Source organism: Calliphora vicina, chromosome 2 (genome assembly GCF_958450345.1).
Source record: "Calliphora vicina chromosome 2, idCalVici1.1, whole genome shotgun sequence".
Taxonomy (NCBI): Eukaryota; Metazoa; Arthropoda; class Insecta; order Diptera; family Calliphoridae; genus Calliphora; species Calliphora vicina.
Genome location: NC_088781.1, coordinates 26,550,870 through 26,565,556, shown reverse-complemented (window position 1 = coordinate 26,565,556; position 14,687 = coordinate 26,550,870). Strand labels below are relative to the sequence as shown.

The following is a 14,687-nucleotide window of genomic DNA, read 5'->3' as shown; positions in this document are numbered from 1 at the left end:
CAATAGACATACAATATATATAGTCCGAATTTTGTAGATACAATTGTAATTTAATACTTACATTTCATAGTTCATTAAATTTTAGAAGATATTTAAATTATAAATGTATTTATTTAAAAAAAAAATGGATTTTAAGTTTATATTTTAAAATTTTCATTTATATAAATTATATACAAAAATATATTTATGTATGGTATGTACGTACGTACGTATTGCACAAAATGTTAAAATTTTGCTTAAAGATTAAACTAAAATTTAAAAGCGAAACAATTTTTTAGGTATACAGTATATTATCACTTAAAATAACTACAAAACATCTATGTATTTGATCGTGCCCTCCTCTGCCAACTGTTTGACAAACTTTCAACAGGCCACCATACGATGAGCCTGCTCTTGATCATCTTCGAATGATACCCAAGTATTCTGTAAATACTTTCGCACATCATTATCGTTGGCAGCTAAATCGATAAGAGGATTATCCACTTTCTTCGGTTCAGTGGCCGAAGTTGTGTTATAGTGTATCTCAGCTTTGGATTCTATGACACCAAAACCATTTTGTTCTTTAAGGATATTTTTGGCTTCGAACTTAGCACTATTGTCAATATTGTTGTTGTTATTTGAATTATTATTATTGTTGGCCTGATGTTTGCCCTGATGCACCACTGTATCACGCCAATTCTGATAGGCATTCTCAAAGCAACGTGCCACCAACAGAGTTATTTCATGGGCTATCTTACGCTTAGGACACAAAAAGACATGGCAAGACAATTTCTCCTTATCGGACAGGGGATCTGGTTCGGAGCTGACAAACGAAAAAGCATGATCATTGGAGGCATCTACAGAACAATAGGAGATTTTGTAAATGGAGAAACGCATGAGAGAATCATCGGTGGCATGATCCAATACTTCAATGCCCTCCTGTGATATATTGGCTTTGACGCGTTTTTGTGTTTTAATTTTTCTACCACCCGCTTTGGCATTGGCAATCACAGTTTTTATAGCCTCCGAAGTAACTTTTTCGGAACGTTTATTCTCAATGGGTGTACAACCCAAGTATTTAATGTCATACGATTGAAATATAGGCTTAATATCTTCCTCATCATCGGCCTCCAAACTGCCCTCAAAGTTCAATTTCAAATCATCAACTTGTTTGGCATCCTTGGTGGGGGTTTTCACATCCAAGCCCCAATCTTCACCGTCTATCGCATCGTCTGATGTAAATTCTGTAAATTAAACATAATATAAACATTAAATTTAATAGTTTTATTTATATATTTATAGTCGTTATATGTAAGTAATCGTATAATAAATTGATAACCCTAATATGAACCCAATCAAGGGAGTCGTCGGCTAATCAAAGAAAAGTTGTTAGTCTAGATTAAAAGATTTGAAAATTGTGAAGGTAATTTAAACAAATAAATGCGACGTATTTAAAGTCTATTAAATAATAAATAGCTTCCGAATGTAAAACATTCCATATTGATTATAAAAAATTATCAGATAAAGTACTTCCCTAACAAAAATTAACAATATCAATATTTCTAAAAGTTCTAAATAGAGTGGCGATCATTGTACCCTTAGAGAGGCAAAACAATAAATTTATATTTAGAATATAAAGAGTAAAAATAGCTCAACATTAAACTGCTTAATTGAACTTTCTCAGTGACCTTCGTTTAAAATATTTTTACACTAACACAATCGGATATACCGGAAACTTTGATTAACATTCCACTTAAAACATTCATCACCAAAAAACCAGTGGTAGTAGAACGCACATAACTTTTTAAGGAAGTATTGCTCAAAGTTCATGAATCATAATAAATTCACAAAGTATTTATTTATGTAGATTAAAGTACAAAATAGAAAACTCAAATTTTAACAATATCTTTTAACAGAAATTCTGATAAAATAATCGAAATGATTATTAAAACCATGAGCATTAAAGTTTTGTTTGCAGAATTTTACTTTTGTTTTCATACACGTTTTTCTTTTTTTTCAAATTTGAATTGTAATCAATTAAAGCTAATATGGTTTGCTGGTTGTTGATGAGATAACATATTTTTTATGTGATTTTTATTGACACATTTTGAAATTTTATTAAAAACGCCCCCATATTTTTTAATAGTTTTTTTTTTTAATTTATCAAACATTTATTTATATATCTGGTAAACTAAAAGCTTGGTTGCAATTCATTAAATGAGATCATATTTAACTAAATTTAACAAAATGCTTATTTATAAATTATCTATCAATCCTAGTATATAGAATAGAGTGGCCCCTATTTTGCCCTTTTTCGAAGTTCGAATGTCCCACACTTGTTCTTTGTTCATTTTTTGGAAAAATATTTTTTTTCCAATTGTTTACATTTTTTTTTTTGTGAAAAAAAAAATCGGAAATTACAAACGGAATGTAAAAGGTGAAGGGTATAAAAAAAATTCGAAATTGTACCTATTACGTGTTAGAGCGGTGATCCATTCGTAATATAAAAGGATGCCTAGATAGAGCAGACGATAGTGTGCTGGACTATCAATCTGAGGGTTGAGAGTGTAAAATAAGTTCCACCCTAATATACATGTTTACAAATCACTATGAACCACAATATTTGTAATATTTTTTACAAATATTAACAATATGACTTAATCAATTTCTTCGCTCAACGACTCACCTGTGTGTAAAAATCACTAGAGAGACTTAACAAATATATTTGAATCATTTGAACTCATATAGTAGTTTTTTTTTTTTTTTTTTGATTAAAGACTCATTTTGTTTTGTTAATTAGTTGTGTCATTACGTGCATATATTTATAAATAATTTCTATTTTAATTAGTTTTATTGTTCAAACGTACAATTAAAACGATTAATAGACGTCAAACTCAAATTTTTATTGTTTACTTTTACTAGATTTCCAAACTAAGTTCAATATTTTATTGTGGGAAATTTTAATTAAAAAAAACCGCAAAACAAATGTCTATAAACTATGTGTTAGGGTTACTAATTTCGCACAAATTAGGGTTCCTAAAATTAAATAATGTCTAAAGTTTTATTGACAGGTTTTAAGAGATCGAACTAAGTTACATTTAGAAAAATTTTTTATTCATTTCGAAAGATAAATTTGTTTGTTAGCTTTTTAATAATTCCATTAAGAACTTAAAATTTACATTTATATTAAGGCCCTAATTTTGTAAATCATGTCACAAAATTTATATGGAAAGCAAAAACAAAATTTCAAAAATTTGTTTTTGTTTTATATACAAATTCTTAACAGAACAAACGCACCAAAATTCAAGCGTTGATTTGCCTTTCATAATTTGAAAATTTTGTATACAAAACAAAAACAAATTTTTAAAATTTTTGAAATTTTGTTTTTGCTTTCGATATAAACATCACTTTGGTGACGTGATTTACAAAATTAGGGCCTAAGTTCATTTAATAGAAAATATGGATTTTGAATGAAATTGAAAGTACTTTTTATTATGATTTCGGGCATAATAAAATCATCATCATCGGATCAATATCATCCACATTTTCAATCCACATTCACCCCTAAAGAGATGAGCTAGAGGTTTAAGATCTTCCACAAAAATGATCCCCATAAAATTCCACAATATAACTCTGACAATAAGAATTCTCTAAGACTTAATGTCTTATAATATTTTTTTCATTTAGAATAACGCTCCCTTCGATAAAAAAAAACAAGTTTATGCTACCGGGACAACCTCCATTTTAGGCCTATTTATACCCTACACCACCATAGTGGGGAGGGTATTATGCGTTTGTGCAGATGTTTGTAACGCCCAAAAATATTAGTCTAACACCCACCTTAAAGTATACCGATCGACTTAGAATCACTTTCTGAGTCGATTAAACGATGTCCGTCCGTCCGTCCGTCCGTCCGTCCGTCTGGTTGGCTGGCTGGCTGGCTGGCTGGCTGGCTGTCCATGTAAACCTTGTGCGCAGAGTACAGGTCGCAATTTTGAAGATATTTCGATCAAATTTGGTACATATTACTTTTTCGGCACAAGGACCAAGCCTATTGAAACTGGCTGAAATCGGTCCATTATTTCACCTAGCCCCCATACAAATGTCCCCTCGAAATTGGACTTTATCGGTCATAAATGTTTAATTTATCTATGTATCTACACAAATTTCGCTCCAAATAAGTTTTATATATACAAAATTCATGTCACCAAATTTTGTTACGATCGGTCCATAATTAGTCATAGCTCCCATATAGACCCGCTTCCGAAAATCACTTTAATGTGCATAAATCGCTTAAAAATGTTGGTATACACACAAAATTCAACATAGTTAACTTTAATATAGACATAAATCACACGACCTAATTGTGATCGGTCCACCTAATGGTGATCGGTCCATAATTGGTCATAGCTCCCATATAAGGCCCACTTCCGAAAATCACTCAAAAATAAAAATTATTAAAATTTTAAAAGAAAAATATTTTTACTCATTTACTTGGTGTAGGGTATTATATGGTCGGGCTTGACCGACCATACTTTCTTACTTGTTTTGATCTATATCTGGATTACTAAGTTATTAATATAGACAATATAGATATCTAATGATAGATATTTCAAAGTCCATTGCAACGATGTATATAAGGCTATAGTAAGTTGGACCTACAATGGGTCAAAACCGGGAAAAATATTTTGTAATCAGAATTTTTTTTCACAAAAAAATTTGTTTGTCATAATTTTAAAATTAAAAAAAAATTGCAAACAAATTTTTTTAAAAAATTAAAAAACAATTTCGAAAAAAAAAATTTAAAACAATTTTGAAAAAAAAAATTTTTGTTTTCCTAAAATTTATTTTAAAGTTTAATTTCGTGAAGTGTAGGATATTTTATGTTTTCTATATATGTATAAAAATGTATTGTTTAAACTCATGGCAGAACAAGCAAGGTACAATTATTAAAAAGTACGTTCTCAATTATACATTCCCTATAACGTCAAACAAAAGAAAATTAGAAAAAAACAAAACGAAATGTCTAAGACAAAAATAAATTAATTAAACAAATTTTTGTGTATTTACTTTTTTTCGTAAAATATTCAATTCAAACTTAATTTTTTCCAAATAAATATGTGTTAGTTTTAATATAAAGTGCAAAACATTGCGAAAACAAAATAAAAAGTGATGAGAGTAAATGCGTTATTTGACGTTGCAGGGGTAAATATTGAAAACTCTCCCTAATAATTGTACCTGGTTGGTTCTACCATGGTTTAAACTTTTAAAATAATTCCTTTCAATGCCGGTAACGGTTTTTTTCGTAGTCGGTTAACTGAAAGCTATTTCTAAAAAATAACAATTTTCGATTAACCTACAAACCGGTTTTTTATAAAAACTAGTTAAAAGAATTTAATTTTAATTTTAAATTGAGAATATCTCGTAAATTATAATAGATAATTTATAATCATGGCAAGGATTTCTATGCAAATGCATGTTTGTAGTCAGTAACTCAAAATCACTTTTGACAATTTATCTTTCCGAATTGAAGAATTTGCAACAAAATGGCATCGATTTGTTGTTGCATATTTTTGCATATTTTTCTTTTAAATGCATATATTTAGCATATTTTTCCATTTTATTGCATATTTAATTTTCTTTTGATATATTTTTGTAGCAGCAAATAGTCTAAAGATATTTTATTCAAAACTTATTCATGTAACATGTTTAGCACATGGTTTACATCGAGTAGCCGAAGAAATTAGATCTGAATTTGAAGATATAGATTTATTAATTTTATTTTTAAAGGCACCATCTCGTGTTGCTTAATTTAAAGAAAAGTAACCAGTACAATTACGTACACATTTCTATTCTTCTGAATTCAATTGCAAAAATATTTAGTTAGTAGTAAAAATTTTACAAAAACTGAAAAATTTGCATTTTTTTCCCAATTTTAGCAATAATACAGTTTTTGGATCATTTTGACCCAAATGAGATACAGGGTTAATCTCCAACAAATTTTTTTTAATGTAATTTTCATTAATATAAATCTACACATTTCTGGAAAACAATGCAGAAAATTAACGAGTTTCACCTATTTCATATAAATAGTAAAATTTTGCATATATCTGAACTTTGACCTAGATGCGTATCTCGAAATCGTTGTCCGATTTGGCTCAAATTTTCAGCACTTAATGTTTAGGCCTAGAGCCACAACATTGCACCCGACACTCTTTAAAATCTAAAAAAAAGGCTGTCATCCTAATGTACATACTTAAATATTGAAACTGTGACCAGAAATTTATATTTTGCTTGTATTAATAAATATCAGGCCTGTCACAGAATTCCATTCCGATCGAAAATGGAATTAATTACGTAATTTGCTTCTTCACAAAAAGTAAAACGAAAATTTCTTTCGGAATGAAACCACTTTCAGTTTTCAAAGTGGAATTGATATTTGTTTGAAATTATTTGTTTTTCTTAAAACTTTGATAAATTTCTGTACCAAATACTTCACTTTTGATTTAATATAAAAAATGCTGTCAAATTAAAATCTGAAATTATTAATTATTTTTTGAATTAAAAATTACACGGAATCTGAAGAACCGAAAACGAAATCGACCGGAATAAAAACTACAGAATTGAAACCATTCCAACAATATGGCAATATTGTTTTTATTGCCATTTTTAGTGCATATTTTCTCTTTTTATAGTGCATATTATTAGCGCATATTTTTAATTTTTTAGTGCATGAAAATCCTTGCCTTGTTTATAACTATTAAATTCCATATACATATAATACAATATGTAGAATAGGTTCAGAAACAAACAATTGGGATCGTTTAACATTTTGCATACACCCGAGGTGTCTCTTTGTGGAGCATTTTGACCAAGCCCCACGTTAATCTATAAGGTATAAATTCAAAACAAAAACTCGGCTGTAACTCTTTCACATCCCTGAGAAGTTTTATTAAATGTAGATTATTCGTTAAAAATTTAGGTTTTTCGAGTTTTTATTTAAAAATTTCCCTACTGTGCCGCATCTACACTCAGTTCTGAAATTAGTTTTTCCAGTTGTTATCTCTGATATTTTAACAATAACCGTCTGATATGTACATTTAAAAACTATCTTTAAATGATAACATTTATTTAAATACCGGAATTGTTCCAAATATATTTCAACATTTCCAACTACGCTTATACCGTATCAATCAGTCGATCTAAATTCAACGAATTGTTTGCTTACATGAAAGGTATTTTTTTTATTTTTTGTAATTTGTTGTTAAAAACAAATTAAATACAAATAAAACGAATATGAACAATATTTAAACAAAAAATTACTTACTTTTGTGTTTATAGTGGGTTTTCCATTTGCGAAAAAATGCCATGGTCAGTCACAGCTAACAGTGGCAGCAGAAGCAGCAGCAAAAAAAAAACAGCAACAACAAAACGAAACAAGCCGTGTATGAAAGCAACAATTGAAAATGGATACAAATAATAATTGTTCTCGCACAGCTTCACAAAATGCTGCTCCGTAATAAAATCAAAGTCGTTGAATCAAACACACACGAAACAAACTAAACAAACAATTAAATGTATTTATTGAATCAATCCAATGAACAAATACGAATGGAGAGTTTTAGATACACAAACAAATCCAGCGGCAGGCACTATATGTTAATTGTTTGTTTGGATTAAATAGGCTGCTTAGGCGAGGGGGTGTTGAGACAACTTTTAACCGCTTGCTAAGTTGAAAATTTTGTTAAAATTAGTTTAAAACTTTATTATAATTTGTTTTTAAATGTTATCTATTATTTTAATTTCTTTTAATTTGTTTGGCCAAAACAACGCAATTTAATTTAACAAAATTTTAAATTATTTGCAATAAATAACAAAGAAAAAAAGTTATCAACCACCACTGAACGGTTTATTCTCCGTTTTGGTCGATTTATTACGAATCGAAAATAAACTTGTTTCTCCGTTCAAATTTGAATACAAAATGAAACGAAAATGAAATAAAAATAACAATAAAATATTATTAAACAGCGTTTCGTAGAAATTTGCAAAAAAAAAAATAATATAATTTTTTTATACAAAAAACAACAACGAAAGAAAACAAAAAACAAATATTATAAATATAATAAAAAATACTATATAAAAATAAAAACGTAAATAATTCCATAACAGCTTCAAAAGCTTGAACACAAGTTTTTGTTGTTGATTTTTTTCTACAATTTTTGCGAATAAGGCTGAAGTTCAGATGATAAGCCAGTTGTATGCTCAATGGCGCCGCAGTCGCTTATGGAGGTCGCTCACAGACTCTTTTTTTCCACAATCAGTGGCCTGACTGAGCATGGTACAAAGTAGAGATGATGTGTATGTAAAATATGACGACTAAAGACGGACAGAAAAATAATGTTAAAACTTACACTTGTTTATAAAAATATTTACTCGAATGATGTGATCATAGGTTTCTATATTCATCACAAAAATATTTTGGGAATTATTGATTTTGTTGGTCTTTTTGTAACACAAGGAAATATCCATAACATATTTTCAAAACATAATAAGTTTTTAGTGGCTTTTGAGATTTCGAGATTTTTCATTTTCAAAATCTACTTAAATTATGCATTTCTCTATGCTCTTTTTGAGCGGGACCTTGTATAGGAACTAGGGACAAATGTTGCCCGATTTTCGCCATTCTTTACAGTATAATTTCAGAGTACTTAGAACTATGCAAACTCCTTTCGTTTTAGACCCTATCGTATTTTCAACAGATAGACAGACGGACGGACATGGCTAGATCATCATAGAATTTTATGAGGACTCAGAATATATATACTTTTTGGTTCTACGACCAATATTTCGATAAGTAACAAATGGAATGACAAAATCCATGGTGTACATGTCCGCTATAGCTTCGCAGAATTTAATAGGTGGCATGTATTATGTTGGCTTTGAGCGTCGCTGTGTTTTGTGGCTTATTCGCATAGACCTGCGACTTAAGAAAACCCCACAAGAAAAATTCATAAGGTTCAAATCGCTCGATATCGGTGGCCAGTTGACATCACCTCCACGTGAGATGACCATGCCCTCAAATCGCTAGGGCAGAGTGTCCAATGTGACATAAGCTATAAAACCAAAATCCATACCAAATATTGAGTTTTTCGGAATGCATTGGACGCTCTTGGATCTCATGTGGATTGGTATCGTCCCAAATTCAATTTTGTTTGCACTCAGGGGATGACCCCTACTCACGCAACGCATTGTGTTGGAACTTGGCAAATAGGTTATGGGAAGGAGGATAGAGGCAGTAGTGTTTGTGGACATTTGATTTGAATTTTCCTACACTGAAAGGGTTAAGGAAATACTTCGACAGGAAGTTTATTCCACATACGGACGATAAGGCTAAAAAACGAATTTTCTCTGTAGTGTGTTGTGCTATCCACTGACCAATCGACCACGAATGGATGAGCCCCCGCTGAAGAACGCGTATTTCGTAAGAAACTACGGGTATCGAGAACAAGTCCCTAATTTCATCAGATCATATTTCATTGTAGTATCGATAGAACAGTGAAACACAACCCACATTGCGACGATGCTCCAGAGAATTACTGATAATCACTTTCGGCATCTCCTATACGTCGTCAAGTTACTCCAAAATAGACTTCGAAGCACCGGTCCATACATGAGAGTTGCATTCCATTTTGGGTCGGATATAATTGGTGTTAATAATAAGAAGATCAGATGTAGTCTTCACTTCTTACACCGTCTTATAAAACCGAGCACAACCCCATTCATAGATTGTCACAAGATCTTGGTTAAGTGAATCATTCATGTTTTACCTCTCCGAAAGGCTGAGTTGAATGAATATGAATGGCAAATGTTGCTTTCATCAACAAACTAATAGAAAGGGTTTTAAAGTTTGACTTAGAAGCTCATTTAGAAAGATAAGGAATGGAGTAGGTGAAATTGCGGTGCCCTTGAATTAATTTTGAACTCGTTTGAACACATCTACAAAATCTCTTATATTGCGATCTCTGAGAAATCTCGATATAAATCGAGAGAAGTCGTCACCGACACCAGAAGCAATAAGTTTCTATAAGAGCGCACCATGCCACACCCTATCGAACGCCTTAGACATATCAAGATCCACCACTTTACTTTCGCCAAAACGATGAAAGGAACGACATAATTTTTCCTATAGGAAGTCAAGCAAGTAGAGCGTCATCCGTACATGGTATTTGGTAAAACAAACTGAATAAATGACAGGCAATTAGACAGATCTAACTTAAACAGTATGACCACTATCATCTGTCAACGATCAGATGTCCCTATTAGAAGAACATGTAGTATATGAATATGCTAACATAACTATTTATTTAAATGAATCCAAATAAAGTTTAGCTTTTAAAATTATACTAATAATAGCTGCAAGAGTTTAAAATTGGCTCGCACGCCTAAATATTGATATGTCAATGCTAAACTATTCAATATGGAATTGCTATATACAAATTTAGAAAATGATTTATATACATATGTTTACTTAAAAACTGCATATTTTAAATTATAAATGCATATTTTTCCTAAGCAAGGTAGGTATATACGATTCGTCACAGTTGAGCCATGGCATTCTGTCTTATTTCATAGACACTTTCTTTCTTATTTAAAATATGTTCAACAAAAAAAATAATAATATAATCACAATATTTACTACATTCAATAGCAAGCAGTGTTAACTATGACAATAGCTGCAATGCAGTTAGTTGGTGAGGCAGAGTGATACAGACAGACAGATAGTCAGTCAGACATTACTGCTTTGTAATGAAAAAAAAAATATATATAAAATATACAAACAAATAACGACAGCATCATCATCATCCATCCATCCATTCATTAGAGTAAATATTACTCTCATAAGCTTTACCAAAACTCGCACGTTTCGTACCAGGCACAGTAATTTTTTAAATGCAGCGCAACCAATGTTTGCGTTTCAAAGCAAACAGTTGCCAGATTTTTTAGTTTTATTTCGAGGAAAAGTGGTGGGGTTAACACAGCACAAATTTGCAAAATTTGTCACAAAACTTGAAAGTTTCTAAGTAAAATAAACACTATTCAAAATGGAAGAAATCATGGTCCCCAGAACAATTTGAATTATTTTCTTACTGTTAAATATTAACTAGGGTTCCTAATCGGAAAAAAATTTGTCCAAGAAATTTCTTTTTAAGTTTTCTTCTTTGAGGGCTAAATTGGTTACCGCATTTGGACATTTGCGACCTGGGTTCGTTTCCCAGCTGTTCAAGTTCATTATAATTATTAGTTTACTAATAACTAGTATTTATCACACCGCCCTTTGAATAATGGCCACAAAACTGATTTTGAATAATGCGTCTACTCCCCACCAGAGGCGCTGCAACCTGTACTAATATCAAATATAACGCGCAATTGCCAGTCGTAGAACAAATCTGAGTTGAAGAACATCTCAAGCGACATCGTCATTATCTCTTAGCAGTTACCGCAGTGAAGAAAAATAGCTTCACATTAGGCTAAAAATAAAACTTGAACTATCAATATCATTCATATATAGTCCAGACTAGCGATCGATGCAGAAAGCTGTCACTGGAATACGCATCACTTTGGAACAGAGTATCCGATATTGGCTTGATTCGTTCTTGGCCTAAAAAAAGAGCAGTTTTTTACTTTGGTATCCATCACCCCTATCGTGAAAAACATGTGAAATTTATGTTCCCATTAGTGAATGGTAAATCGATTACGATTATGGTCGAAAATCGATTTTCAGGGTCTAAAAACGATATTTTCTTGATCGATTATATACTCCGATTTTTATGCTGAAATCGATTTTTGATGACGATTAATCGAAATAGAAATATAATTCCGGAATTTTTAGTATTCTCTACGATTTTGCTTTCATTACATTTTACAATATAAACATTAATTTCCAGCTGACTGTAAAAAATATTTACGGAGGACCTCAATTTTTAAAGCGAAATTTGTATAACAAGTGCTACAAAATTTTTTCCATAAAATTGTTGTCAAATGTTTGCCGTTACGGTTTATAAAATAAGCACCTCAATATTAAGGAGTTATAATACTCTTCCAAAATATGATTTTAATCCGTAATTATAGCGTATATGGGTCATTTGCTATAGTTCCCAAAAATGCAGATCGATTATTGGGTTCGATTAAAAATCGAAATGAAAATGGTTGATCGAAAAGTCGAAAATCGATTATTAGCTTTTCATATCATTCACTAGTTCCCATGAAATATCCATTTCCATCGAAGGGAAAATTGCTATCGTGATATTCCCATGAACTTTTCATTCACAATAGTTGAATTTGTTCGTAACAAATTTCACAACATGGGCAATTTTTTCAGGTGAACAAAGTTCATGAATGAAAAATGGAAATAATGATTCGCGATAGGGGTGCATATGTTTCCAGAAATATGGGAATAGTTCAAAGCTAACAATGGCCTATACTTTGAATAAATTTATATTGTTAATTAACTATATTTCCCGGGAATGGAAAAAATCCGGAAAATTGGCAACTCAAATAACAACACCATTTTTCGCATAGCCGGCCTTCGTCTCTGTACATTGACTTTCTCTGGACATCACTGTCATTCGGTATTACGTGGTCTCAGGCCACTCTGATGATTTCAAGACTAAGATGAACACTGATTAGAGAATTGAAAGGCTAAAAAATAACTGCACCGTTTTGCAGGAGAAAATTTTGGCCATCGAATTAGTATAGGAATTAGGAATTTAATCTAAACGCAGAAATCAAGACTCCCAATTCCAACAAATTGAGATGAAAATGTGTACTTGAGTGTTTACATTCTCTAACCTTGAACTTCTAGAAGTTAATTAGATTGTCGGTAATTGATGGTCTACGATTTCCACTTGTATAATCTACATATATATATAAAAATGAAATGGTCCATGTATGTAATGGGATCACGTTTGTGATGGTTTGTAAAGAAAAAAAATTCGGTAATTTTAATTTTCAGTATATTACCTCCTTTTCACTTCTCATTTTTCTCAATAATTAGCAAAAAGCTACCGGGCGATTCGTTCAGCTAGTATTATAAATAATCTGGACGTATTTGGGTAGGGCCAGAACCAAGGCTCTGTATAATTGCACAAATCTAGGAACGTATGGATAATGGAGTGGTCTAAAATTTGAGCACAATCACCGGCTTCGATGATACCTAGCAGAGCTGTAGTTGAATGATTCATATTTGTATTAATTTTGCTCAAAACAATTCATCATGAATTAAAATTATTGAATGCATTTGTTTCATCCAAAAAAATAATTGAATTGAATTTGAAATTGGTATATTCAAGTTGGAAGAAGTTAACGAAATTTTTAAATATTTAATGATTTTAATACGTGTGGTATTTTGGGCTTTCAGATATTAAAAAGTGGCAAATGTTTCTGGCAACACTTAATTCATTATTGGAAAAATATAATGTAAAGGGAAAGGAAAGATAATGAACATATATGTATTTGGATTTACGAAAACAATTATACGAGGGTGAGTTAATAATTTTTTACGAAACATTTACATATTTTTAAGAACATGAAAAATTCAAGAAATGTATTTTTTTTCGCAACTTTCCAAATACTTTATTTCATTTTCTATTCGAAATTTTTTGTAATTTTATATTCAGTTTTTAACATATTCCTAAAATTTTGCTTTCCATTACTTATCAAACACACCTCGCATGCTTAATGCATGTCATAGACCGGGAATATGTAAAACAACTTGTCTGTATTATAAATAATTTAAAATTTTATACCATTTTTTGTTGTTGTTTTTATTTTCAATTTCTTTATCTTAATATTTAAAAAAGTTTTATTTTTGTTTCATATCAAAAAAAAAAAAAATTGTTAAATTAAATTGCGTTATGGAGTTTTCTTTATCGAATATTTATTTCACACATAAGAAACCGGAAAATACTCGTATGAAGTTATAAACGAAAAGTTTTCAAACTTACTTGTTTCAACTAATTTTGAACTAGTTCCAAACTACATAAATATGACATAATTAAGACAACAAAAACCCGTTGTATTCAATTTTATAAAAATATTATAAAATAATTACACTGTTTCCTAATTTTTCCGAAATATTTGAAAAAAACTAACACATATACAAATACAAAAATATACAATCACTTATACGAGTTTTAGCGTTTTGAACATTCACTTTAATTTGCAATAATTATACAAAATTTTTGTTTTCCTATATGGTGTAGCGTTAAATTGTGTATAAAGAAATCAAACAAAATCAAAACAATATTCTTAATTTTAAACACGTACACCGTTGTTTGTTATATTGTCTTAATCGTATTCAGTGATTATAAGTGATTTTATTTCTACAACGATTCTTAACAACACACGCGTACTTAACGCTCCAAAGTTTAAAAATGATCTGTTCGTACTAGTCTGTTTCAACTCAATTTGGGCACTACATAGTTACACTCTTCTATGGTCTGACTCTATGTCTATAGAAATACTGAAATGTTTGTTTTCTGTTTTCAAATCTTTACTCAAAAACTCATTTCCGTTCATTAACATTTATTTGCTAACACCCTACAGCTGCCCATGGTGTAAGTAATGATGGTGTTGGTAATTTCACTAGTTTGAGGTAAACTTTTTTGTGAACTTCTTAAATATGTAGCTCAACAGTTAAGCAAGTAGTC

General features: G+C 30.6%; 1 protein-coding gene across 2 annotated transcripts; it reads right to left on the bottom strand.

Moving 5' to 3' along the window:
• Window positions 1-91: 91 nt before the first annotated feature.
• On the bottom strand, window positions 92-14,122 carry LOC135950241 (low density lipoprotein receptor adapter protein 1-A-like). 2 transcript variants are annotated; one of them, XM_065499778.1, is made up of 3 exons: window positions 13,983-14,122; window positions 7,307-7,706; window positions 92-1,223 (listed from the first exon to the last, which is right to left on the bottom strand). In XM_065499778.1, the coding sequence occupies exons 2-3, from the start codon at window positions 7,347-7,349 to the stop codon at window positions 364-366; spliced, it is 903 nt and encodes a 300-aa protein (XP_065355850.1). In that variant the 5' UTR covers window positions 7,350-7,706; window positions 13,983-14,122; the 3' UTR covers window positions 92-363. The 2 variants fall into 2 exon arrangements, with proteins under 2 accessions (XP_065355850.1, XP_065355849.1); XM_065499777.1 differs by lacking the exon at window positions 13,983-14,122 and having other exon boundaries at window positions 7,307-7,949.
• Between the last annotated feature and the right edge of the window lie 565 nt (window positions 14,123-14,687).